The 27708-nt window shown below is 38.9% G+C and overlaps 1 protein-coding gene across 1 annotated transcript in view; it reads right to left on the bottom strand.

The window, feature by feature from the left end:
* MCTP1 (multiple C2 and transmembrane domain containing 1) overlaps nucleotides 1-27708 on the bottom strand; it is a gene marked incomplete at its 5' end in the record, with an annotated part of 508994 nt that overhangs the window by 42378 nt on the left and 438908 nt on the right. The window contains one exon of the mRNA XM_080804324.1: nucleotides 20766-20819. Within this exon, the coding sequence (XP_080660450.1) occupies nucleotides 20766-20819 (54 nt within the window). The remainder of the gene's footprint in view (nucleotides 1-20765; nucleotides 20820-27708) is intronic.

Here is a 27708-nt window from a genome sequence, read left to right as displayed (position 1 = left end):
GAGCTGAGGAACCTACATTTTAATATGGATCCTAGGGTTTCCTGACAAAAAGGAGGGTCTTTTTATTCATCTCCTCAAATTGACCTGAATAGCTAAAAAGAAAAAGTAACGCCTCGTGAACACAAAAAGTACAAACACATCGGAAGAACTCAAGTAAGGAGAGAGATCATATCCTTTCTCATCCAAAGCAAGACACTTCTGAAAGCAAAACTGGGCAATGTTAATAATGATCACAGCAGGATAACAGCTAGACGACTCCGCTATGCAAACCAGGACTCATGGTCACCTGAGTTCTAAAACTAATCTGACAGGAAAGCTGGTTAGGATTTAGGCCACCAGCCCCACCTAAAGCCCTCATCCAATCTTGAAACTTAGCAATCACTGCAAGTATTTTAATAGGGAGGGTTGTATGAGCCCTAAACCTAGAGGATCTGGTTCAGAGGCTTGCACGAGCTTGGACAGGTTGGATGAACCCTCAGGTCCCAATTATGCTGACTAGGAAGAGACCAGTAGACATCTTGACCTCCCGGTGGAAGAGTGCATACAGCGGTAACATTTATCCACAACAACTTCGGAAACCAATCTCATGAAACGTAAAGGATTATTCCTCAGAGGCAAAGAGGAGGAGAAACAAACCAGGCATTATTCTATTCGTTACATTCATCTTACAGTTTCTAGGAAATACCTTTCCCCCAAGTTTTTAGTTTTACTCTCACGTGGTCAGCACAAACCACCTAACAATTACTGTCACATGGATTTCCTACGGCTTTCTTCCTGGGGGAACTATTGCAATATTCTTGGAGGACAAAGGAAGAATGGGTTGTGCATTTTCATTATTCAATCTGTGCAAAGAAATCAATGTGTAAAAGATGTTTCAGAAGTACAGAAGAGCTAAATGAGAAAGCATTTTTTCCTAGGAAATTTCATTTATTTCTTTGGTTTTCATAATGATTGTGGTATATAGTGGCTTTGGCAAATAATTACCGGGGTGTTATTGCCTATTTCCTTTCAGATATTCCATCCATTTTTAAGACAAGCTCAAAATACAGTGTTCATTCAATTAGGCATCTCTTAGCAAAAGGAATTCTAAATCCTCCTCTTGCTCTATGGGCTAATACCCCAATATTGAAACTCCTTCTTAAAATGCGAAAACCAAAGAAGTTGTATATGAAGAATCTGGATCTTAAAAGTAACTTTTCTCCTAGAAATCATATGTAGGGTAGGCTATGACTCTTCCATGTAGAGTTACCGGTGCATGGAATGGGAGGAAAGCGTAATTGGTATGCTGGTCCCTGAGAGAAAAGCAGTATCTGAGGAAACATTGAAATAATTACTAAATATGTGTATAAAAGAGGCATGGTGATAGTTACAGGAGAAGGGAAAGAGAAGGAAAGGAAGAGAGAAATCGTTCTTAGATGATTATAAAATATATCTTATTTACCTGAGAGAGTTAAAGTGCATTGGCTATGCTTTTTAAAAACTGGTCTTAATTACCCTCGAGACCAGAATTCCATATGAGGTAAATATGTTTTTAGATAGTTTTCTAAAATATGTATAATTTACTCAAGGAAAAAAGGACTGTGTCCTCTGGAGCCAATCTAGCCTCACAGGTAAATACAAATTTAAGTAGATTCCTAAGAAGTATATTATGTACAGTGGCTGATGGAGTGGAATGTCTATGAAGAAGCTGGGAAGGTCCGTCAGTTAAGTACATAATAAAAATGTATTGGAAAAATACATCATTTTCTCAGTGGACTATAATTGGCTATGCATAGTAAAAAGTCTTATTTTCAAAAATGTATTCTGCATCCACAGAGTTTTAAATCTCAATAACTGTGTTATTTTTAAAACTCAGAATGCTAAGGAATATTAGTGAGAGTGACAGAAGAACTGCATGGTAGATGCCATTCTATAATTTACAACTCTTTTTGACATCTTTTTTTTTTTCCTTCTTCTTCTTTTCAAGCAGGCTTTGTCTAAAGCCAAAGGTGAAAAGTTAAAGAAGACGGAGAACAAAATTCTACTTTCCTTATCAAACAGTTTGACTGATGCCTTTGGAAGTGTCCCAGTACATTCACCTTTAAAATATATCCCTTTTTTATTATCTGGGAAGAGTTTTCCATTATAAACAAGATCAGAATCAAGAAAGAAAGAAAGAAAGAAAGAAAGAAAGAAAGAAAGAAAGAAAGAGAGAAAGAAAGAAAGAGGGAGGGAGGAAGGAAGAGGGACAGAAAGAAGGAGAAAGAAAAAGAAAGAGGGAGGGAGGGAGGAAGGAGAGAAAGAGAGGGAGGGAATGTAAAGTGTCTCGAGTAATGCGACAGTTTAGTTCTCTCACTTACATCTAAATTTGGTGGGCAAGCCTTTCCTATCCCGCTGATTAAGAGGCTTCCTCCTTCCAACATCTCACCATTCCCCCAGCCCATCAACTCAATTCTAGCTTCACTTGTCATCTTTCTTTGTAACTTGTCCTATGTCCTTTCTGTTTTATCCAGTTTGTGTACAAATCACAGTTGTTGAGCTGTGAACTGTTGTGTTTGTTACTACACACTCATGTTATGTCACGTAGCCTGAGCTGAGCCTTCACTGTTAACTTGACCATCTGGTCATTCTGGTGTTGACTATCACATTCCTTTCAAGTACTCTTTCAAACTTCCTCCCTTCTCCAAAGTCTCCTTTCCTCTCACAACAGTGGCCATTTCTCCTACTTTGCTGAAAGAGAGAAGCCACATGTGCCTCCTCAATACCTGCCCTTCCTCCCTGAATCTCACCATGGAATTCCATCCCTTCTCTTGTGTTCTTCCACCCACCCTATCTCTTTTGAGACCTTCTAGCACCTTCCAGCTCTGTAAACCCAACTCCCCCCATTTGTTCCTTCTAAAATATTATGAGCTCCCCATGACAAAAACAAGTTCCAAGTTCCTGCCAACACCCTAAGTTCCTGTCCTTCCCCCTCTCCCCTTTCAGAGTCAGACCACTCTGAAAGGCAGTCCTTACAAGCTGCCTCTGGTGTACCCTGTGCTTTCTCTGTCACCACTCCAGGGAAACCACAAGCACTGGGGTCATGACTGATCGAAACATCAACGTTCATGACTTTTTTCCCTCATTTCTCATCTTCCACGAGCATTTGCCATATTTATTCTAGTGTTACGTTTCCCAAAACTCTTGGTTCCCATAACAGCAACCCTTCTGATTCCCCTCCTACCACTCTTATGATTCCTTCTCAGCCATATGCTCTGTTCTTCATCCTGTCTTGCCCCTTAAATAGAGGCATTCTCCACAGAACTGTCCTCGGCCCTCTTCCCCACTCTCAACAGCCTCTGTCTCAGTAATTACTTTAATCTCTAATTAGTACTGCTCAAATTTAACTCTCTGGCCATAACCTCTTCTTTGAATTCCAGATTTATATTTCTAGTATCTACTGGAATTCCTCACTTGATGGCCTGGTGACATTTCAAACTCAACATGTTAGAACAGAAGCAATTTCTTCCCCTCTAAAATCTATCCCTATTTAGACTCTGTTCCATTTAGTGACATGACAACCTTCCTGGTTGCCCATGACTGATTCGTGCTGCTGCTGCTGCTAACAATAATGATAATACCACTCTAATACTGTTATATGTACAAAATTTGTTCTGTGATATAGACATCATTCTAAGTTTTATACATATTTACTTATATTATTCATTTAATTCTTATAAGGCAGGAACTATCACTACCCCATTTACAGATGAGGAAATAGAGGAATAGAGGCGAAGTACTTTGCCTAACATCACACAGAGGCCCGGTTCAAGAACTAATACTCTTAACCATTAAGCTACTCTGCTTCAAGAAATCTAAAGGGATTTCTGAAGGCATTCGTAAGAATGTGTTATAGCTGAGAGTGGCTGGAAGGTGACTCATTTGAGGTGTGGGGTACTTGAAATCAAGCGGTGGTTTTAGGAATGGATAAGAGAGCGACTGAGGGGAACTCCCTGGGGCTCAGTGATGACAGGAACCGCACTCAGCTCTGCATCATCTAAGGCACCACAGGCAATGACTGGATTTCAGAGACCAGTGAATGGGGATAGGAACACATTCTATACATAGGGAACAGAAAACTTTTTCCATTATACTGGCAAAGGTAGTTCTAATTCTGTTTCCATATGGGAGGTGTAAATGTCAGACACATGATCAGAAAGATGCGGGCAAAGTGAAGATCATATGACAATCACATTTCTTTTGCTAAGTACTATCCAGTATACAACTTGGTTAGTTGAAGTGGTTGTGGGACTCTGATAGCTGAATTGCTGTTTTCCATTCATACACATATAGCTTTCTCTTCACTGAGTATTTAACTAAATGCTTGTATAACATTGTGCATCATGTGTGTCATACTCCTCAGTTTTTGTCACTAGAGTTTATAACGTTTTTGTGGAGACAGGACACATTAAAATTGAATAAGATCATGAATTAATAATTAATATGTAAATGTCATAAGAATGTGGCATAATGGTTTAGATCATGGGCTTTGGAGTCTAGACAGAAGTGAATTCTAGTTTCAGTCTTTTTTTTTTTTTTAAGATTTTATTTATTTGACAGACAGAGGTCACAAGTAGGCAGAGAGGCAGGCAGAGAGAGAGGAGGAAGCAGGCTCCCTGCCGAGCAGAGAGCCCGATGAGGGGCTTGATCCCAGGACCCTGGGATCATGACCTGAGCCGAAGGGAGAGACTTTAACCCACTGAGCCACCCAGGCACCCCTAGTTTCAGTCTTTATCTGTGACTTTGGACAAGTCACTGAGCCCGGCACAGTAGATAGAACCTATTTGACAGTGTTGTCATGAACAAGAAATGAGATGATGTATGTGTGGTGCTCAGCATAGGGTGCGTAATTCAAAAAAGGGGGGGAGGGGAAAATAGACGAATATCAACTGAGGAGAACAAATACATTATTCTATGTTTTGAAGTACAGTTCACTATTGGCTAAAGAGTTAAATGGCAAGATGCAGGGAGGGGAGTGGGTTCCAGGTGCATTTCAAAGGGTGAATGGGTCTTAAATAAGCAGGAAGGGCATTTCATGTAGACAGCAAGACAGAGCACATCAAGAATCTGAGAGGAAGATACAAAGTAAGGAATAGCACACCCGCCCAATCTATGGAATTTTTATTACAGATTAGAGAGAATCACCAAAAGATGGTTTGAGTTTTTACACCTTCGTAAGATACTATGCTACTGCCAGAAATCCAATGGAAGCTATTTTGAAAGGAAGAATACAAGTTCAGATTGAAATATACAGAGTTAGGGTTTATGCTGAGACAACTTTCAGTGTCCAAAAGTGTGGAAAGACACAACAGACTTGGGACAAAAGTCATAACCAGAAAGGGTTAGCTCCTCAAGTAGTGGAATTAGGTCTCATTTCTCTTGGTATCCTTCAGAGACACATAGCATAGCACTTTGAACATTATGAGTACATAATACTTGTTGCATGGATGACTGAATAAGTGAATGAAAGTAAAGATTTTGGAGTTATGCTCCCTGAAGGGATAGTTAAAATTGTGGGCATAGATTTTTTTTTTAAGATTTTTATTTATTTGAGACAGGACATGAACAGGGGGAGGGGCAGAGGGAGAGAGAGAGAGAGAGAGAGAGAAAGAGAGAGAGAGAAGACTCCCCATTGAGCAGGAAGCCCAGACATGGGACTCGATCTCAGGACCTGGAGATCTCAACCTGAGCCTAAGACAGACGCCTAACCGACTGAGACACCCAGGTGCCCCCACAGATTAGTTTTGTAAGAAAGAACAAAATGGGGAGATACCCAAACATTGGAGACAAAAGATAAAAACCAAAGTGTTAGAGTAAAAAAACCCTGAGTGCGCAGGGAGACGGAAGAGGATGTTAAATGGTGGTTAAGATAGCACTGAGTTAAATGCTCTAAGAAGGTAGGAGATCCAGTGAAGTTATTAATGTCTTCAGGGAACAAGTTTAGTACAGTGTTATAAATGGAAGCCACGAAGGGAAGAATTAAGATTGAACAAGAGAGGGGAGTAAATGGAGGCAACAGATGTAGAGCGTGTCTCAGATTGATGGTGAGGGAAGGAAAAGTAATCTTACTATTTTTTGAAAATGTGTCCACATAGGATGCAAGAACAGACATTTGCCAATGGTACACAAATATTTATTACGTGCATGTATGCATGACTATGGGAGTGAATGAATTAATTCCATGAATCATTCATACTGAATATGAGAAAAATACCCTATCTTGATTCCTTTTTTCTTAATTAGAATATTTCCCCCTTCACTTTTGTGCTATGAGTACGTGTCTAGATGCAAACACACTTACAGGTGACAACGCTGGTCCACCCTCATAAAATGAAAATTGATCTCTTTCTAACATATTACTTTTACTTGTTATGGGAAAAGATTCACACAGGAAGTCCTACCATTATAATTTAGATTATAGGAAGGGAAATATTTAGAAATAAATACAAAGAATTTTAATTGTCACATCACTTGTTCTAGGAGAAGCTATAACTTTCTAAGTGTTCCCATCTGGATAGTCTCTTGTATTAAAAACTAATTGTTGGGGTGCCTGGGTGGCTCAGTGGGTTAAAGCCTCTGCCTTCGGCTCAGGTCATGATCCCAGGGTCCTGGGATCGAGCTCTGCATCGGGCTCTCTGCTCAGCAGGGAGCCTGCTTCCTCCTCTCTCTCTGCCTGCTTCTCTGCCTACTTGTGATCTCCGTCTGTCAAATAAATAAATAAAATCTTAAAAAAAAACTAATTGTTTTGCATGTTTGGAAAATGCCCAATTTTATCATTGTGGAGAAAAGTCTGTATAATACCATTATAAAATAAAACAAACAAACATGACTTTTGGAAACAAACAAAAACACCTGAAATCAGTAAGCATCTATTTACTTCATATCTATGAAAAACAGGTATCAAGAAAAGATTTTAGTTATGGGTTTACCTTTTTTTAATGCTATAAAATTCATGCCGAGGGGAGAAAACTCATGCTTGATACATTCAACTTATAGCACATTTTCAAGGTGAATTACTAAATCCTCAGAACCTGACCTTCTAATGAAGGCACTGAAGCAAGCACAAGTTGGTGAAGAAAACCACAAAGATATAAAAATGCATAGATATATGATCAACTAGGGACAAATTTTGATGGAATTATCACCAGATCTCTACAGACAAGGTCTATCTATCAAACATGCCTACCATAAGCTTTGATTCCATTAATTTCCTGAGAAAAGACATCAGGTAGAGTTCTGGATACCAGGTGTGTAAACACTGCAAGATTCTGATATTATGATATCTCTCGTGTAGAAACCCACACACAACCCAACCAGATGCAGAAACAAGTTTCCACTGGGAAAGCAACCCACCCTTTCACTACTGATACCATTATTTAAACGTTTAATGTAGGAGAAACTGAAGGCCAAAAAAGAACATGCTTGCACTTAATTTCAAGTGACAGCTCATACAGTGCATTAAAGGTGTAATACTATACACATGGTAGTTATATATAAATAGTAACATTAAAAAGGGGTTACAACATCCCTAAGACATCCTAAGTCTAAAACACTTAAAAAGCACATTTGCAGTACAACTTCTCTTAAATTATTTTAATTGGTTTCAAGATGACTTCAGACTAGGGATGGGCTTTGACTTTTACTGATTATAAAAGAGAAACACAGATGAATGCTTTTTAGGCAGCCTAATATCATTCCAAGGTAGACAACCACCTAACCTGTGTTACTTAAATGCCATTAACTATCAACGAGTGTTATTTTTACATAAGTGTTTTATGTAAATTTTGTTTTCCTAAAGTTGTTAGTTCTCTTAATAAATATAGCTAATGCAAAAAAAAAATTTTTTTTTTGTTCTTTCTTTGCACTCATTATCCAGGAACTTTTTCAAAGAAGAAGAGGTGGGGGTAGGCGGAGTGACAGAGTTTGAATACTTAGCAACCATTTTACTGTTGAGAGTCTTTTTTTTTTAATAATATGAAAAATAATCCAGTTACATTCTTTAGCTCGATTACTTACAAATAACCTATCTGAAAAAAAAATCAAGTAAATCTGTCAGTTGTGGAAGTTTATTCTTCCATGTGTTATCTAGAGATAAGCTAGCCTATACTATTAGATTTCCACTGACATAATTGTGCATGAATTCTGATCTGATTTGGTATTACATGGTGCAAAAGGTGACACATTTTCTCTAATATACCCCATTAGAAAGGAAAGAAATTGCCAAAGTATGAAATCTGAGGACCTTGATTCAGAAACTATGTGGCTTTGAGGTCAGCTCAGTGGAAAAAAAAGAACTTGTTCAACTACCCCAGGCACTGAAGGTTGTGACAAGCAAGCCTAATATGCAGGGTGGTTACTCTGTTGGATAATCAATAAAATCTTACATTATCAGACTGCAACAGCTGTATATTCGTTTATTATACTGCCTCATACGTCTCCAAAATATTCTAGTGTGGAATTGCAGAGAATACAGATGCTGTCCCCATTCCCAAATCATTGCTGATCAGAATACACGGTCAAGATATCGGAACCAGGAAACAGCATATATGTGCATAATGTGCTAAATATCGATTTTAATATCCACATAATGCTATACCTCCAGCAGAAAAACACTAGCTCCAGCGATCCTGGAAAAGAGTGTTGACTGAGCTACTTAGAGTTTGTACATCAAAATTTTTAGAGTTATTAGTGATCTTTTAAATCCCCTGAGAAATGTCCTTGAACGAAATAGTAAAATACCAGATGTGAACTGTTCACAATTTCGAATTACATTTTCTGAAAAGGAGAAAGCCCTATGTTTTAAGAAGGAAGTATTCTGCAATCTCCTTTCCTCACTTGACTTTTTATTTTTGGCAGCCAGTCAGAGCAAGTACAGACTGACTTCTAGGACACAGGACAGTGGCATCTTGTCCTCTTTCCTTGGTGGAGGACAATGGATGTCCATTATGGTTTGAAAAGGAATTTAAGAAGGATTTTTTTTTACAACTCCTTTCCACCCACCAACTAGCTTCCATGGAGAGTTCAGCTAGATGGTGGGATTTCTGGACTGAATCCTTATCTATGGACAAAGCAGAAGAAGGGAGACTTAGGTTTTAACACTTTGAGGTTTTAGTGAAGTAGAGAATGACAACTCAGTCAGTCCTTTGTTTCTTTTCAATTTGCAAATCAAAAACAAAAAGTGAAGTAAGTAAGTAAATAAATAAATAAAAAGATTTGGATATACCTGGCCATTTGAAGGTGCTAAGCTTGTTTAATTTTTGAGATAACCTACTCAAGCACTATGCGCTGATAAACCTTAGATAAAGAGATACTCTCCTGTTAAGCAACAAGGTTCACATTCCTTAATGCTACAGGATATCTATTAAAAGCTTTTCTTCTTTAGAAATGGAGGCTGATTTTATTTTCCAAAGATGGCCGCATAACATCTCCCATCCCTTATATTCTTATGCAATAGGACCCTGACACTCCTGATTAAGAGGTAGAACTAAATTCATTCTCTCCTTGAAACTGGGCTGCCCTTAGTGACTTGCTTGACCAACAGAGCGTGACAGAAGGGACATTCTGGGACTGCTAAGGCTGTATCATAAGAAGCCTTGCAGCTTCTGCTTGGTCTCTTGAAACCCTCACTTTTGGATCGCTTTTCCCTGTCAGAACTGAGCTGCCATTTTATGAGAAGCCAGCAACAACCTCCAGTCTTCTGACTGAGCCATCTTGAATATCCAGCCCACATCAACCCTTAGAAGACCAAAGCCCCAGACATCTGGCTAGACCCACAAGAGAGATTCAAGTAGGAACTGCCTAGGTGAGCCCAGTCAACCCACTGAATAATAAAGAGTGATAAACATTATTGCTTTAGGTCACTAAGTGGGTTTGCGGGGGGCGTGTATGGGGAGACTGTTATACAGTCCAAAATGATGGACTTTGGACGCAGACAAAAGTTTGGAGTCTGATTGTTTCACTTCTTTTGTGACTTTGAGTGAGTTACTCTATGTCTCAGAGGTTTCAGTCTTTTCATTTTAAAAAATCGTGACAAGAGAAAGGGCTTCTCAACCGACCCATGATCCTCCTGCATCATAGTTTCCTCAAGACTTTCAGATCAAAGCCAGAATCAGCATGGTTACTATATTCCTTTCCCTCTGAACCAGCTTTTGAGGTATCAAAAATATTTTGCCTCCTTGCACATGGATACTTCTTGCTTCCACATTGGATCTGTGTTTACATCATGAAAGCACACTGAATGGGGAAAAGGCACTGAATATGGACCCGTTGCCATCATTTTCCAAACGTTCTCTCTTGAGACCTAGTGCCCAGGGAGAGGAGGGCTGGGCAGGCACAGGCGACACTCTCTGTCTATACTGACCAGAACAGGTGATGACTCTGCAAAACTGCATACCAAGTGACCTAGGTGTCATTTCTAGGTGGGCCAATGGGCTTTGCTACAACGTGACCGGAAGAAAAGTTAATTAGAGGGTTTGTTTTCTGATCTCAGTTTCTTCTTCATTAGGCAAGTTACCTAATTCCTAGACTTAGCTTCTTTTTGGACAAGTTAACTTGTTTTTAGGCTCAACTACTTTCCTATTGTAGTCACATTATCGGTTTCTAATCTTAGCTACTTCCCCACTAGCCAAGTTAATCTTCCCGATACGGAAGCATGGGAATGATACCTGATAAGCCAATACGCAGAGTTATTGTGAACATTAAATTAAGGTACGGGAGGGAAGGTACTTTGAAGCATGTGAAGTGCTACACAAATACAAAGATATCTCAACCAGGCATCTTCTAGTTTTCCCTTAGTCTATACAACATAAATTGTTTCAATAATCTTATTACATTTACTATTAAAAAATCTCTCAAATTTGTTTCTTTCTGATTATCACAATTGCTGGTGTAGCGCAGGCCACCATTATTTCCTGCTGGGGCGACCATGGCACCTCCTAGCATACTTCTCTACTTCAAATCTCATTTCCTTCTTATTCCATCGCCTGCCCCTTGCCAGAGTTTTCTTCTAAAAGCACAAATGTCATCATGACAATTCCCTATTTCAGAACTGCCTCTGAGTCCTCACTGCTTGAAGATAATTCAGATTCCTTAGAAGACGGCTGAAGCCTTCAGTCTTAAATTTACCTTTCCCAGTGTCCTCGTCCTCCGCTTCATGCTCCCACTGTCCCACATTCTCCTTGACTTTACATACCACACTTCCTTCTACATTCTCATTCGTCCCTCAAGACCTAAACTAAATGCCACCTCCTCTGAGCAACATTTGCTACCAATTCTGGGAAGACGGTCATCTTCCTGTTTTCCCCAAACTCTTTTTAACTTGGTTGTAACATGTTTCTGACCATATTATAATTATTAGTTTACATAATCAAGGGTCCCAGCAGACGGTGACTCCTGAAAGGAGTCCTGAAATGTCCATATTCTGCCTGATTTACCTTTGTCTACCCTCACAGTGTCTTGTCCTCACTATAAGCTCACGGGAAAAAGAAATCAATTTTCAATGAGAGAGCCCCAACAGCAAATTGGTTCAACCTGAATCTGACAGTGGGCCTCAAGGGCTGTGGATAGATCTGTGCTTTTAGGAAGAAAAAATTATTCTAAATTTCCCTGAGACCCTGATTAGTTTTACTAAAAAACTCATGTTTTATTTCAAATTATAATATTAGCACATTGATTCACACAGAGTACTATGGGATGGAGGCTGCATGCAGCCGCCTGGATGAAATTATGTTGCAGCAACGAAGACCTCAAAATCACAAAGGCTCCCCAAAACAAGGACTGGGTTTATTTTTTGTTCATACCACATGCCCTTCTGGGTTGGCGCCACAACATCTGTATTCTAGAACTCAAGCTAAAGAAGGATCTCCTGCCTGAATGGTTACAGCTATGTTTCAGAAGGAAAAGAGAGATGGTGGAGTAAAGGATAGCTCTTGAGCCTTTGGTTGCAAAGTGGCATGGGTCAGCCAGAGTGAGTTACACGGCCAAGCCTGAGATTGGTAAGCCCCAAAGAATATTGTGAACAGACAGCAATCTGCTATTGAAGGTAGACAGACAGGTAATGCTGTCACTGCCATGTTAAGACCCTAGCATAGTTTGCTTTTGAGAGGAATCTGAGAAAACACTCCCTGCTAACATGATTATAGCCATACATCTTTGTTTACTTTGAGTCTAGTTTAAGTTGGAAAATTTCAAAGGAAAAATAAATAATACCATAAGGTTTCATATCTATTGATTTTTTAATTAATTCTGCAGTGTGATGGAACACAGGAAGTGCAGGATTCTGGCCAACAGAAGTATGCAACCAATCCCATTAAAGGGAGTAGCTCAGGCTGCCTACTCTGAAAATCTATTAGACATTGTGGACTTTTTCCTTTATATAAAAATGTCTTGGTTATTAAAGGCTGGGACTTTACCTGGCTTTGGATTTTTCCCCAAGGGGAAAAAAAAAAAGACTTGTATTAAAATATTTTTTCGGTTCATCATACCACCACGCAAAATAACCCACGTCACTGGAAATATTTTGGTGAAGCTACACAAGTCTTCAAGTTGTGTGCTCATCCAGTGATGTCAACACTACAGAATTTCCGACATTTCTCTAATAGCTCTCTTTTGCATGTCACAATTCAAATTGATACCGCAATTTGCATAGCCAACTCCTGTTGGCAAGTTCTTATAATCAAAGAAGAATTCCTCCGTCGTGAACTTCTTTTAGAATCTGCAGAGTCAATGCCTCTAGCATGGTGAAGAATTTCTTTGCCAAACAAATTTTCAGGCAGAATAAAAATCTTGGCACTCTGGGCTCTGATAGAGCATCTGTGATGCTTGGCAACACATCTGGTTCTGCTGCTTTGGTGAAGAAACCTGCTCCTCGTCTCAACATGCAGTGGTGTCAGCCAGTGTCAACGATTCTGCCAGGGAGCCTGAAAAAAGTGTGTATTTCTACGAACGTTGTCAACCCCTTGAGAGCCAGGGCTGACACACTATTTCAAGAGGTTTTGTCAAGAAATGGAAGTCTAAGAGTAAGTTCGTTGCTACAATACAGACGTTAACTAGTTTTCCAGAGGACCTGTCTCGAAATGTGATTGACTTTCAAATACAAGTTCTGCTTTTCTGAGGCAAAGGAAATCCAATGACTAGAAGAAAGCAACAGGAAAGAGTCCGTTCACAGCTTGCTTTACCCGATGGCTATCCTTGTCAAATGATCCAACTAAATCTTTCTATTTCAATTCTTTTCTCTCTACTGCCACGCTGGAAGGGCATGTTGGGGCACTTATCTACACATTCCAAGGCTGGAGAAGTGCTTCTGGAAAGGAACAAGGAGCGACAAAGCTTTCCAATTTGTTTACAGGTAGAAACCCACAGACAGTTGGAATCATTATAGAACTCCTTAAAAGCTAACTCTATCTCCCATGACTTCACAGGACAGTGACCATCTAATCCTCTTTTTTTTTTTTTTTTAAACGATGAGGCATTAATGATGCAGACGTGTTAAAAGATGATCTACTCAACACAACAGAACATAAATTCAACCAGGACTTTGGAGAACTGGAGGAATTCCTCTGTGCTTAACCCTCATCGAATAAAGCCACAGCAGCTCCCATTCTGTTTGCTACTGTTTTCTCTTGCCAAGTCAGTGTTTTAAGCACGTATTGCCATGCAACTGAAAAGTCATAGTCAAACAGATGTCAAAAATAACAAGCCTATTGCTATGTCAAAAACCACTCATAATTTCAATATCAAAGCCAAACATCAGCCTTCTTGTAGAGGCTTACTTCTGAGCTGAACTAAACTTTATTTTTACTTGGAAAATTTGCATTTATCTCAGGTGTTTGAGGAAACCAGGCATTAGTGTCAAGAGGAAGGTAGTGAGAGCCACAGAGATATGACTTTATAAAGAAATTTTATAGTCTCTGTAAAAATCATTCTATTTCCATTGTAATAAAAAAGGCATGAAAAAGTTTTTGTGTATGTGTTTATGTGTTTCCCCCCACCCCCACCCAAGGAAAAAGTCTACAACTTTCTTCAGATTTTCAAAGGGTCTGTGACCTGAGTAGGGCTAATACCCTCTGCCCTGATGCTTTATGGAGTGAGCTGTTTTGAGGAATAGAATGAATGTTCTGAGGAAGTGGAATTCTTCTGTGGAAAAAGCAAGTTAACCATGACTTGGTGCCGCACTCACCAATGAAGAATACAGGCTCCTACACAGGAAAGTAACCAAGTGTGCAGACATGGGTACAAACCCACTCTTATTTCTAGGCAAGCTTTTCTGAATAAAAACTAAGGCAATTTGGATAAAAATATTTGCTCTAGTGGTGGGTATTAAGGAGGGCACGTATTGCATGGAGCACTGGGTGTGGTACATAAACAATGAATCTTGGAACACTGAAAAAATAAAAGAAAAAGAAAAAAAGAAAAAAATTGCTTTGTTATACTGTTCTTAGTTTCCATATTGAATGAAAAACTGCATAGCCATATTCATACAGAAAAGTAGGGTTAAGTTGATAAGGGAAAAATTAGGAGCTCAGATCTAGGGCTTTAAAATGTACTATTATTTTTTAAGTGTGGAAAGTGCAGTTGGAAGGCACCTGTATTAGTTCCTATTGCCACTATAAAGGATAAACCTAGTGGCTTAAACAACACAAATTTACTAACTTACAGTTCTGCAATCTAGAAGTCAGAAATGAGTCTCACTGGGCTAAACTCAAGAGGTGGGTAGGGCCGCATTTCTTTCTGGAGGCTCTAGGGGAGAATCCATCTCCTTGCCCTTTCCAGCTTCTAAAGGCTTCCCACATTTCTTGGTTTGAGGCCACCCTCCTCCATCTTCAAGTCCCAGAGAGCAGCTCAACCCTCTAACACCACCCTGCCCCCCCATCACTTTGTTGGATTAATGTCAGGGCTCTGGCCTTGACTCCATCCGCCCCCACACTAGATGCTGTACAGCTGGTCCTTCTGCTGCTGTTTCTTCGCCTTCAGCTTCTTTGAGTGCTCGTTGAGCCTATGGTACAGGGCGCACCTTTTCTTGGACTGTAGAATTTCCTGAGGTTCTCCTTCTGAGTCTGGTGAATGATGATGAGAACAAGGGTGAGGGGCTTATAGACAGCTCAGATCTTGGAGACCTTGGACCCTGCACGGCCCGTCATGTTGGTGACTTGTAGCTGGAGGAGCTCTACCTTCAGGTCCTCCAGATGTCTCAGCAGCTCTCCCTTCTGGCCAGGAAGGTTCTGAGCACTGGCTTGGGCCATAGCTGGGCAAGGGGTGGCCACTTTGATGGCTTCTTAGGCTTTTGAGGATGCTTACTATTAAATTGGGTCCACTCAAAGAGTCCAGCATAATCCAACTCTTAGAAGGGCAGCTGATCAGCAACCTTTACCTCATTGGCTACCTCGGGGCCTCTTGGCCATGTAGTGTAATAGAGGTTCCAGGGATTAGGATGAGGATATCTTTGAGCGGTTATTATTCTGCCCACCACACCACGGCTTAACTGGGATAGTGGGAAAGGGCCGAAAGCACAGGAAGAGTGTGAAGAACTGGAAACCTGGACGAGCACCTCGCTGGTTTGGATGGCATACTCCCTGATTATGCGACCAGAACACCCGAAGATCAGGTCTAAGGTAATCTGCATCTGTTCTTTTACTTTCATTCTCCTGGAAAACTTAGTTTCTAAGAATGGTAAAGACGCCCAACTTGGAAAACCTGAGTGTCAGCCCTGGCTCTGCCACTCATTGTCAATATCACTTTTGGCAATGCACCTATGTTTGGCTGAAGCACAATTTCCCCATTTTAAAATAAATTCAAACTAGTAGGTCTAGATGATTGTAGTAGGCAGAATTCTAAGATGACTGCCAAGATTCCCACTTCCTGGTATATATGTTCTGTATAATCCCCTCCCCTTGTATGTGAAGGGAATTAAGAATACAGTGGGATGGTCATCCTGTGATTAGGTTATGTTATATGGCAGAGTGGACTTTTAAGAAAGGATTACCTTTGGTGGGCCTGGCCCAATCAGGTGAACCTTTAACAGGGACTAGGCTCTTCCTGAAGAGAGTTCAAGTATGAAAGAGATTTGCCAGGAGGGAGATTCTCTATTGATGGATATAAAGATGGAAAGGACCATGGAAAGTGACCACAAGGAGTGAAAAGCCAACAAGAAAAATCAGGGCTTCAGTGCTCCAAATACAAGGAACTGAATTCTACCAATAGCCCCAGTGAAATTGGAAGTGGATTCTTTTGCAGAGCCTCAAATGAGAACTCAGCCGACTGACGGCTTGAGAATTAGACTGAGCACAGAACCCAGTTGAGCTATGCCTACACTTGGGACCTACCCAGCTGAGAGCTAATACATGCAGTTTGTTGTAAGCCTCCAAGTTTGTGGCCATTTGTTATGCAGTAGTAGGAAACCAATAAACTAATGCAATGCTATTTCAGTTAAATATGAGTTAAGATTTCTTTTTAAGAATTGTTTTCTTGACTCCTCTTTCCCTGCCTTTCTCCAAAGCTTTGATCGGCTTCCCCACCATGTAATTATTTCATTGAATATAACTAGAAAATGCCATTTTTTTCTGATTAAAATCTTCTCTCCTCTCACACATTGGAGTTATCTCCTCCCCCCCATGCTTGGTTTCAGATGCAGAGATGTATGCATCTTGGGTATATTATATACATGTTTAGGGCTGGAGAATCAAACCAGATAACACAGATTCTGAGAATTAAAGCAAACAATCTGCGTATTTTGAAGTAAGTCAGATAAGTTTCACTCACTGCATCTAGTTATCTTGAAACACAGTAACCTTGACCTAATAGCTGAAGAAAAAAAGCGAAGCAATGTAAGCATAAATGTCTGAACATTTTAATATCTTTTATCAATAAACATTAGTACTATGCCATGCATTTGAATCCGTGCTTATCCTGAGGAAAACCTGCATTCTATCTTCTGCTTCCTCACACTGCAGCTGGGTCCCATTACAAGGGTAGGACACACCATGAGAAGCATGCCTAAACTTTGTAAGCCACAAAACGAAAGCCGATCTTCATTAATTAGATGTCTAGATTATGCAGATCGGCCGCTGTATTACTATAAATAATGTGGTCAGAGACACTGTTATATGGCTTTTTGATACCTCCACCGGGGTAATTTAGCTAAGCCTTACTTACTAAGACATTCTATTAACCACAAAGGCAGGGTTTGGTGTCAGGTCAAAAACCAGATCCAATTGTGACTTTGTGGTCGATGCCAGAGAGAATGCTCTACAACAAAGGGAACTGAGAACACAGGGTACTGGCTTCCTAACTGTCAATTCAGGAGAAATTTCATCCCCAGCACACCTTCACAGAGCGCTGCTATGTAATGCAGATAAGTGAAAATATTAACAAGCCAATGATTCATAACTAAGACCCACCATTTAAAACCCATATTCTCTGCCTTTGTGAAAACCATGGAACTGGATGAAGAGAGGAGTCACCTAATTTTAGATTAAAGCCAACATGGACAGTGGATTCTGGAATGAAGGCGAAGTCTGGGGATCACACCCCCTCACCTGAATAAGGATCAGCTGTTTTAATAAAAAGGGAGAACACATGACAAAAAGAATGCTCCAGAATGTGGAAGAATGTGGAAAAGCTTCCAGATCTGGGGATCCAGGTGAATCATGACTTAGCTTTTACCAACTTCAACCAAAGTCTTCCCAGGTGCTGAAGTCAGCACTAAAGAAAAGCTCTCACACAACTGTTATGCAGAGTAATTATCATCTATGTCTGCTTCACCTTTTTGTTCCTGTGTCTTTAACCATCTACATAATGACGGGGAGGGAAAACACTTCGAGCCGAAATGAAATAAACGACGTCGGTTTATGCCCACACGGACCTTGTCAAGTAGCCAATGACTTGCCCTTTCATTGTGAGTGACTAATATCAATGCTGGCTCTAAAGAAAGACACTTTTCATAATCGCCCAACAATCTGCTAAGTGAAAACATATGGATAGGCTTAGGCAAAGCCTGCCAGGGGTCTTTGCTGAATGGAAAACAGGTGCTCTCATTCTGTGCCACGTAATACCCCATTTACCCCCAAGTCCAAAGGTTAGAGGACTAATAGCTGCCTTGTGGTAATCAGGGAAAGCCAAGAAACTAGCCCTGGTGAAACATCTGGGACATATTTTACATACTTGCAACATATGCTTCAGGTTCAATTAAAGTGAGGCTTTGGCACATTTATTAATCTTTTTTACTTTTATCCTATAAGAGGACTCACTGACCTGACCCCACTATTATACCATATGAGAAAACAGAGAAATAATGAGAGCTAGAGGTCAGTACCTGCTCATATGGCAAAAAACACATTTGTTTTCTCCTGAAATTCCATTACGCATGACTCTACACACAAACTTTAAACAGAAGAACCAATGAATTTTTTAAGTAGGAAATTACCCTTCTCCCACTCAGACACACTGATAGCCAAGACTTACAACCTTTACCACTGTGACAGCCAGTCCAGAGATGGGGGCTGCTAAATGGGAACTCGAAGGATCCTTTCATACTTCCATTGCTTATAGGAAAAACTTTATATTTTAACACATCCACTCTAGGATTCTTCCATTATGCAAGCCCCTAAAAGTCTTTTGTAAATTATTATACTTGAGATTTTCCTTTTTTTTGATTCGGATATGATCTTTATGCTATCAATTGCATTATGAGTAGAAAAGAAAAGCCTCCTTATAGATCACTTGAATAAAGAGTTGGATTTATGAAAATCAGCGCACCATCTTTTCATATGGAAAACACACTGTTTGCCAGCACCCTGTGCGCAAGAATACAGCTGAATTCACACAGTAATTTAACCACTCACTTTCAATCGCCTTCGATAACTAGATCTGAAAATGTGTTAGAACCCGGGTGTCAGTTTCAGACACCTAAACACTAGATTACAATAGATGCCACTCCAGAGGCTTGGTGCTCTTTCTACCTGGTGTGTTCCACTTGACATCTAGGTTTTGGTGAGCTGGTTAACCAGGTGTGTTATTCGCTCCCCACTCCTAACATCCTCTCTATTAAAAAAATGACCATCAAGCGGAGATGAGTGGTTTGGAGTATCAACAAACTGGCTAAAAAAAAAAAAAAAAAGAAAAAGAAAAAGAAAAAGACTTCAAGCAGGGACACTGAAGTACTAGACTTCACTAAGGGTTTCCATTTATTAACATTTCGGAGGGAACGCCTGCTGCTGGAATGCATCTTTATGGTAGCTTTAATAATAAAGCAGCAACAAGCAAGGGAAAATGGCCATAAATGGATGGCAGCTCAGTGTTTATCAGCAGAGAAATGATGATTCAGAGCTGGCATGTTGAGTTAAAATACAAGCTCTCTACAGCTCTACAACTGACCTTAACAATAAATCACCTCATTTATTGCCAGAAGTGTATGTTCATGTTATTTAACATTAAAAACAAGCACATATGTGTTTTTGTAGAAAGGAGATTTTGTTAGTGTATGTTTAGTGATGTCGCTAATGACTAAATGATGTACAGAAGGAAAATTTCACCTAAAAGCTCTATCAATTTCAAAATGTTTGGAATGGTATTAGAAGGCAGAAAGTGTGTATGTGTGTGTCTATGTTTTCATTTTCCTTCTAGCATTGAATATTAGGCAAGAAAAAAAAATCATTTGGGAGTTTGACTCCCACAGTTTGTGATCTTTTTTATTACATTTCTAATGCTTGGTTCCAGCATGCAAATTCTTATACCAGGATATAACTGTATATCGCTACTAGAATCAAAGGTCAAGGGCATAAATTAAGATACACTGTTGTTCTCCTTTATTAAAAAAAAATCACTTCTTTACTATAAGAACTCTGGTTCCAATGAAAGTCAAAATCTGGTTTTATACTGTAAACAATTTGGAAATAATGAAAAATGAGTGATATTCTCTTTTCCCTCCCAATCTTACTCTAGCTCTTTTAAGATTTTTGATCTAGAAATGCCCAAGGATTTTGATAAATCAGCATCGCTCTCCTCCTTGTCATAACAAGCCTTTCTTCTCACCCCAGACACCACTACAGTCATACCAGATCATTCTAATTTGTCTTCCCAGGGGACAACCATACCAAGAAATCCCAGAAACTAGCTGGGTTTTTTAAATTTGTTTTTAGTTTTTTGTTTTTTTACTGTGGTCACCATTCCCATGCCAACCAGTGATCAGAAAACAACCTCTCAACAGGCTTTCCTGACCAAGGAGCCATAGAGTCACTCCAAGTCAAGTCCAGGCAAGGGCCCAGAACACTGGGATTATTTAAATGCCCTCCAGAGCCCTCCCCACACGCGTGTGTTCTTCCGCTGCCCAATTCCTTGAAAATTACAGATGACAATATTCATGTTCAACTTTAAGCAGGCTGCTCTTTTTTTTCCCTTCTCCCTTCCTCTGAAGTGTAGCCCGATTTGTAATACTCAAGATAGGACAAATTTTTGCCCTTCAAAAACAGTTGTCACTGCTGTTATCTTCACAGAGCTATCAAGTTCCAGACAAGCTGAATTATTTTTTTGTTCCTGGCAGAAAAATATTTGACCCAGCTCTGGACAAAAGCAAAGAGGATTTATAGCCCTCTCTCCTTCTTTGCAACATGCAGTGGCATTGTTAGGATGATAAACAGCACTGTCCAATTTTCTGGACTCAAACACTTCAACTCCTTTTTTAACTGTCTGTGAAAACAGTGTCATGTCTACATTTCCCCATCCCCTGGTACCCAAGTGCTGGGAAAGATAATTACCTTGTCATCTTTGTCATCTTCTTCTTCCTCGTCCTCCAGCATGTCCTCCACTACCTGCAGACAGAAACAGAAGTCATTTTCGTGCTCTTAAAGCAGAGAATTTTGTTCTGTCATTTTCAACCTTTTGGAAATGAAAACTTCATTAACATTTGAAACAGATGCACAGAGAGGGAACATTTGATCTAGAGATAGGGATTAGGAAAATGCAATGACTTTAATTGATTAAAACCAGGGAACTGAATCCCAGTCAGGGGAACCCTACTTGTGGGAAATGTTCTGTGACAACCTAAAGAATCTGAAATATGCATCAGGTAAACTAACATTAATTTCAGAGATGCTTTCGATCAGGAGATTTCCTTTTTACCTGTTCCACTTTCTGTATTAATCAGACACTTTAAGTTCAGAATCAGATAACTAAGCAGAAAACAGCTCTGCTATTTCTGATTTACTTTTCACCAAACTCTAAGGTAAAGTAACTTCCTCATCACTAATTTATGCCAGTGGCCTATGGCATAAAACTAATAGCTTTCATGGCTCAAATTCTACTTATTTTAAAATTTTTATTGAATAAATTTGATACATAACATTGGTTAAGTCTCAAGTATACTATGAGTTACTCGGATACATTTATATATCGTAAAATGATTGCTAATGTGCAATATTTACCTTATTACATAATTATAGTACACTATTATTGTCTATGTTCATTACACTGTGTATCAGATCTCTATGGCTTATTTAATACCTGTCCTGTGTTTGTATGCTATCCCTACCCTCCATCCCCCTTGGTGACTGCCTTTTTGCTATTTTTTTTTAATCGTTTAACTTTTTTAGAATCCATAAATATGTGATATCATATAGTACTACACTTAACTCTGACTCATCTTGCTTTTAATGCGTACAAGGTCCATCCATGATGTCACAAAAGGGATACTATCTTCCTTCCTTTTAACTGAGTAATATTCTGTGTATATATACCACATCCTTTTCACCCATTCATCCACTGATGGGCATTTGGGTTGTTTCCATATGTTGGCTTTTGTGAATAATACTGTGGCAAACATAGGAGTGCAGATAACTTTTCTATACCTTGTTTTCATTTCCTTTGGGTATATACCCAGAAGTGTAATTGTTCAATCATAGGGCAGATCTGTTTTTATTTTTTTGGGAACCTCCATATTGTTTTCCATAGTGTTTGGACCAATTTGCATTTCCGCCAACAATATGGGTTCTCTAGTCACTGCTCTCTATTCACCATTCTCAACACCACTTATTGTCTGTTCCTGATGACAGCCATTCTAACAGATGTTAGCTAACTCAGTGGTCCACTGATACAGAGGTGACCCGGCATTGTGGTTCTGACTTGCATTTTCTTGATACTAGTGATGTTAACCATAAATTCATCTATCCTTTGGCCATTTCTATATCCTCTGTAGAAAATTATTTAGTTGTTCTGCTATTTTTAAATTGGATTGCTTCTTTTGTTAGGGAGTTGACCAAATTCTGTAGGTATTTTGGATGTTAACCCTGTATCTGATAGATGGTTTGCAAAAATTTTCTCCCATTCTGCAGGTTGTCATTTTATTAATTGTTTGTTTTGCTGTGAAGAAGCTTTTGAGTTTGATGTAGTCCCATTCGTTAACTTTTTCTTTTGTCATTTGTGGTTTTGGTACCATCAAGGCTCAAGTTTTAATTCTTGTGGATAAATGTCAACTTTTGACTATCTCTGTATTACTTCTTTTTCTTACTTTTTTATTTTGTGAATTGCCAGAGATTCTAATTTTAATTCTCTGATTTTACACAAGGGTTATGTTATGAGAATGGATACTGAAAATTAGAAATGTATTCAATAATCAAGTGTATGTAATATGTATATATAATCCAGGTAGGTGGGTATGCATGAATGTATTTTTTAATGACTCCTAGTGTACTTACTTCAGCTTAATGGAATAGTCATTTTGGATTTGCTCAATAATTTACCCTTTCCTTGATTACTGTGTAACTGTGGCATTACAAATGGGAGTTCCCCCTGTTTCAGGTGTTTTACTATTTTTCAGGTGTTTTATATACTTTCTGTCTGTCTGTCTGTCTCTCTCCATAGAAACCAAAAATTTAAAAAACTTTGGGGAGGGTTGCTATTCAGTTAAGTGCCAACTTCTGATTGCATTGATGCCATTTCATATAATTTCTAATTCTTGTGGTGCTTTTCTTTTTTTATCCAGGCTGTATCTTTCTGAATAAACTTGATAGAATCATGGTTATTAAATATTTTTAAATCTTTCTCCCCAAGCTCATAACTTTAAAAGATAGAGACAGTGAGTGCTTCTTTCATGTGGCTTATGATACAGACAGGAATATGTTATGAGTGAAAACTTCAATAGCTAAGACTGTGTTATGCAAAGAGCTACACAAACTGAGATAACATGTCGGGACCCTTGGTGATCTAATAATTGTTCTCAAATATTCTAAAAGCATTAGCTGACTTAAAAGAATAGCCCAAACGCAAACCTCCTTTTCTCATAAACCAATCTATAACCAAAAGCATCTGACAACCTGTGAGATTGTTCCTAATTTAATGTCATACTTAAAATCTTCTATTACATGGTAGAATTTTGTGGTCTTTGCTTTGGACATTCAGCATTTCGAAAGAACCATAGTAGCACAATGTGCTGTTTCCAATATCTGGTGAGAGTTTACACTTATTCTGAAGACATATAAAGCAATTCAGTCTCAGCAAGAAAGAAGGACTCTTAACATTCTAACACTATTCAGCAACTCTGTAAGCATTTATTGTTAAGCCCCTTGGCCAAGAAACACAGTGCTAGGTACTATGGGAATACAAAGATGAATAACACAGATATTTCATCTATACTCATGTCAGCCCTCAAGAGGATTATAATTCAGTAAAATTTAAATGGAGACTATAAGCTAATCTTTCACGTTGGCTTTTAATTTCCTGAAAATTTGAAGTATTTGGAAGTATATAGACAATAATAGCAACAACATATAATCACGGTGCTCTATAACAGGCAATTCCAAACTGGGCCTTTTTTGATGGAGGTTTTAATGGGAGAAACAGCCACAGTATTTCAGTACTTTGCATTTCTTCAAAAGAATTCACCTAACACAGCAAATGGCTGAAACAGAACTCAAACCCAGACAGTGGGACAACTCAGAGACAGCTCTCACTCCCTGCCAAGTTCTTGGGGGTGGGGAGTGAGGGGTGGGGAGGGAAGAATTCATCCAACTCTCCTAAGTTTTGTTTAAATGATTATAATTTTGTATCTCTAATAAGATGACCAATTTAGATTAAGTAATTTGTTAGGTTGGTCATTATGATCCATTTTATTTTTCAGATAAAAGTTGTATATATGGGAGGTATAAAACAGGATAATTTGGTTAAGTAATGTTTTACTAAAATTACCCGCACAAAGTCATTTATCAAATATGTCAAGGAAAAAGAAACAAATACTGTAAGTATACTTTTACTCCCATGCATAAACTCAAGCAATGTTTTTGCTGGTTATGACTAAAAATGTATTGCATGCTTCTCCTCTTCAACACTTATGATCATACTGCAGGTGCTACGAAGTACGAAGGGTGTTGGATTCTGCCTAGCAGATTGCAAGGTGCATAATAGGTGTTCCAGAACTATTTGTTGATAGAATGAACAGATGAAAGCATCATCTATTCTTCATAGCCCTCAACAAGATTTTATGGGAAGGAAGTGAACTAGCTTGCAGAACTGAACTAGCTTATCTGGAAAGACGTATACTTAATCAGGGATGCAGATTAATAAAAGCAAATTTTCAAAATGCCTTCCAATATCTGCCCGGAAACAGAAAGCATACCCATTTAACCTTTAAGATTTGGAGATTTCTACTTCCTTCAAGCTAATTTTCTACAAATCCAAAATATCATTAAAACAGCAAACAAGCCAATAGCTTCATTTACACATTTTCCAAATCAGCTGCGGATCTTATGTTCGAGAACGACTCAAAGAGGTCTACAGAATCAGGCTCTTCATTTGCAAAACCCAAACTGTTCTTCCCCTGCACAAGTGGGTAATTGGCTACGCACAATTGCTCTACAAATGTGCAGCCAGAACCACCCAATACAACCATTTGCTCTTACATTTGGCAGAAAAGTGTTGTGTTAGCGAGAGGCCGTCGTGTTGTGTTTTAGCGCTCTAGCGAGGGCTTTTCCCCTCCTCCAGTGCCTTTTTAATGTTACATCATAAACATCTACAAGTGAGGATTTATAATACAGATGCTTTCCTACGGATGTTTTGAAGCTGCTTCAGAATGTATCCCACTATTACGTTTCGTTCAGGTGGGGTTTAAGGTGCCCTGGAAACGAGATAATAGCACCTATCCCACAGTGTTGATTAAGGACCCGATGAAGTAGTGTATAAAGTACTTAGCACAGTTCTCGTATCAAAGTAAATGTTCAAAAAGTTTAGCTATTAGTGAAAAGAAAACTAACATGAATTTAATGATATTTTAAACATTATTTTTTAAAAGATTTTTAAAATTTATTGGACAGGGAGGGGCGCCTGGGTGGCTCAGTGGTTAAAGCCTCCGCCTTCGGCTCAGGTCATGATCCCAGGGTCCTGGGATCGAGCCCCGCATCGGGCTCTCTGCTCCGCAGAGAGCCTGCTTCCTCCTCTCTCTCTGCTAGCCTCTCTGCCTACTTGTGATCTCAGTCTGTCAAATAAATAAATAAAATCTTAAAAAAAAAAAGAAAAGTTTAAAAAAAAATAAAAAAATAAAATTTATTGGACAGGGAAAGAGAGTACAAGCAGGGGAAGCGACAGGCGGAGGGAGAGGGAGCCTGATGTGGGGCTCAAACCCAGGGCCCTGGGATCATGACCCGAGCTGAAGACAGACACTTAACTGACTGAGCCACCCAGGTGCCCCTCAACATACATTTTTATTTTTTTTTAATTATTTAACATACATTTTTAAAAATTAAATTATTTTTTTTGTCCCGGGCAAAATATTCAGTGTTCTTTATGACACATAAAATTCTAATTCATGTTTCACAGACACTCAGAAACACACAAAGGGACACAGGTAGAGGCGTGGATCAAGACCCTCCCTTAAAATGATAATGTTTTCACTCCTTTGCAGGTTTTAAGGGACCAAAGCAATGGATGGCTATGAAGGCAAGAGTGTTTCAGAAGTGGGGCTGTGCTTGAAGCCATGAGCCCTGGCCAAATTCAATGAATACAGAAACTGCACCTAAGGTGTTAAAAACAAACTGTATGTATCCCTGAAGTGCATTTAGTGACTGCAAGAAACCGCAACCTTTCCCAGAGAACTCACGTAACACCTACCATTTAGAAAGAGAGTGGAGGAGTTGAATACCTAACAAAGAAAAACAAAATAAAGGAGTCCTGTCTCAAACTCCAGCTCTTTCCTCTTCAATAAAACCACATAAAGACTACATAGTTTTGTTTTCAAGTATATGAAGTCAACTGACCAAACATTTGTCAACAATAATTTAATAACACATATGCAGAATTTCCTTGAAGAAAAAAAAATGAGTGTGGAAAAAAATGCATGTGTTAGAAAAGATACATTTCTCCAAAGTTGTTTTTTTCTTTTCTCTTTTCTTTCCCTTTTCTTGAGGGGGGAATCTCTCAGTTTGGCTCTAGAATTCTTTTTCCAAATTATGCTTTCTGATACCTTGCTTGAAAGCAAGTAGTATTAATCAAACAAAGGAAGGGCACTAGGGAAATCAGAAAGATGTAATGCAAGCAGTTAAAAGTGACATGACCTTCTGTAATGTCGCTCGTCACAGACTTATATGCCACACACCGGAGGAAGGTCTTGAAAGAAACTGATTCTTGGTACTATTCCTTGAATGTAATACTAATAAAGATGACATTTTTAAAAACACACATAGACAGCGCCAAATGCAGCATGCCAGCTACATTACAGCTAAAGAATAAGCAGATAACATTATTTTTAAAAGCGTAATATTTCTTCTTTCATAGTCCCTATTTGCTGAGCATTTGTCATTAACATATAAAATAGAATATGTGGCTATACTTTTTAAAAATACATTTTCAAATGGAGCCAAACTCATCTGTAGAATCTGTATATTATATTTTTGCACAGGAGCTCTTTTCATATTATGACTTTTAATTATAACTCAATACAACTTAAATGTCTTATGATTTGTAAGGAAATAAAATTTTTTTTGGCTGAAAATATTAATAATGGTGTTGGTAATCTGAATACAAGTACGACATGTTTAATATTACTGCCCCAGACAATGATGTATAAGGGAGGGGACCTGAGGATGCAGAATAGAACACCAAGACAGTGAAGGGATGAGAAAAAGTAGATTCAGGTAATCTTCATTGTTAGAGTCCTCATGGGGCAGTGAATACTAATTACTGCTTTTTAATGCCAAGTTAGGGGGTGTGTCTTAAAACAAAGTGACCAAAGGGAGCTAAAAGACCTACCAATAATTGTTAAAACACTTTGTATTTTGATTTGCCCAGGAATAAGGTCCTCCACTTACTACTCTTCAAAGAAAAAGGAACCGAGAAAGAGCCTGGTCATGTCACCCTTGTAAGATAAGCACTGAGTACCACGAAGCCAAAAACTCCCCAAGCCAAAGCTGACACAAACCAGTTTCTCTCATATGTTTACTTTTTTCCTTGGAAATAATCTTTGAATATAATAGATGTTTTGCTATGTTCAGAATGAATAGTTGCACAATTCAAATTGCTTTACTCAAACATGGTCTATAAAAAAGCAACACATTTAAATTAAAGAAGAAATCACTGCTGTCCAGATGTGCAACTGCATGTTAAAAAATTAAAGAAAGAAAATTGTCACAAAAGAAAGAAGTTTCATATTTAATTTCATATTCATAGAACATCCAAATGTGTACAGATGCTTATATTTGGACACATTACAAACTAAAT

Source organism: Martes martes (assembly GCF_963455335.1).
Source record: "Martes martes genome assembly, chromosome: 5".
Taxonomy (NCBI): Eukaryota; Metazoa; Chordata; class Mammalia; order Carnivora; family Mustelidae; genus Martes; species Martes martes.
Note: the sequence above shows the minus strand (reverse complement) of the source record. Positions and strands in the feature narration are given on the sequence as shown.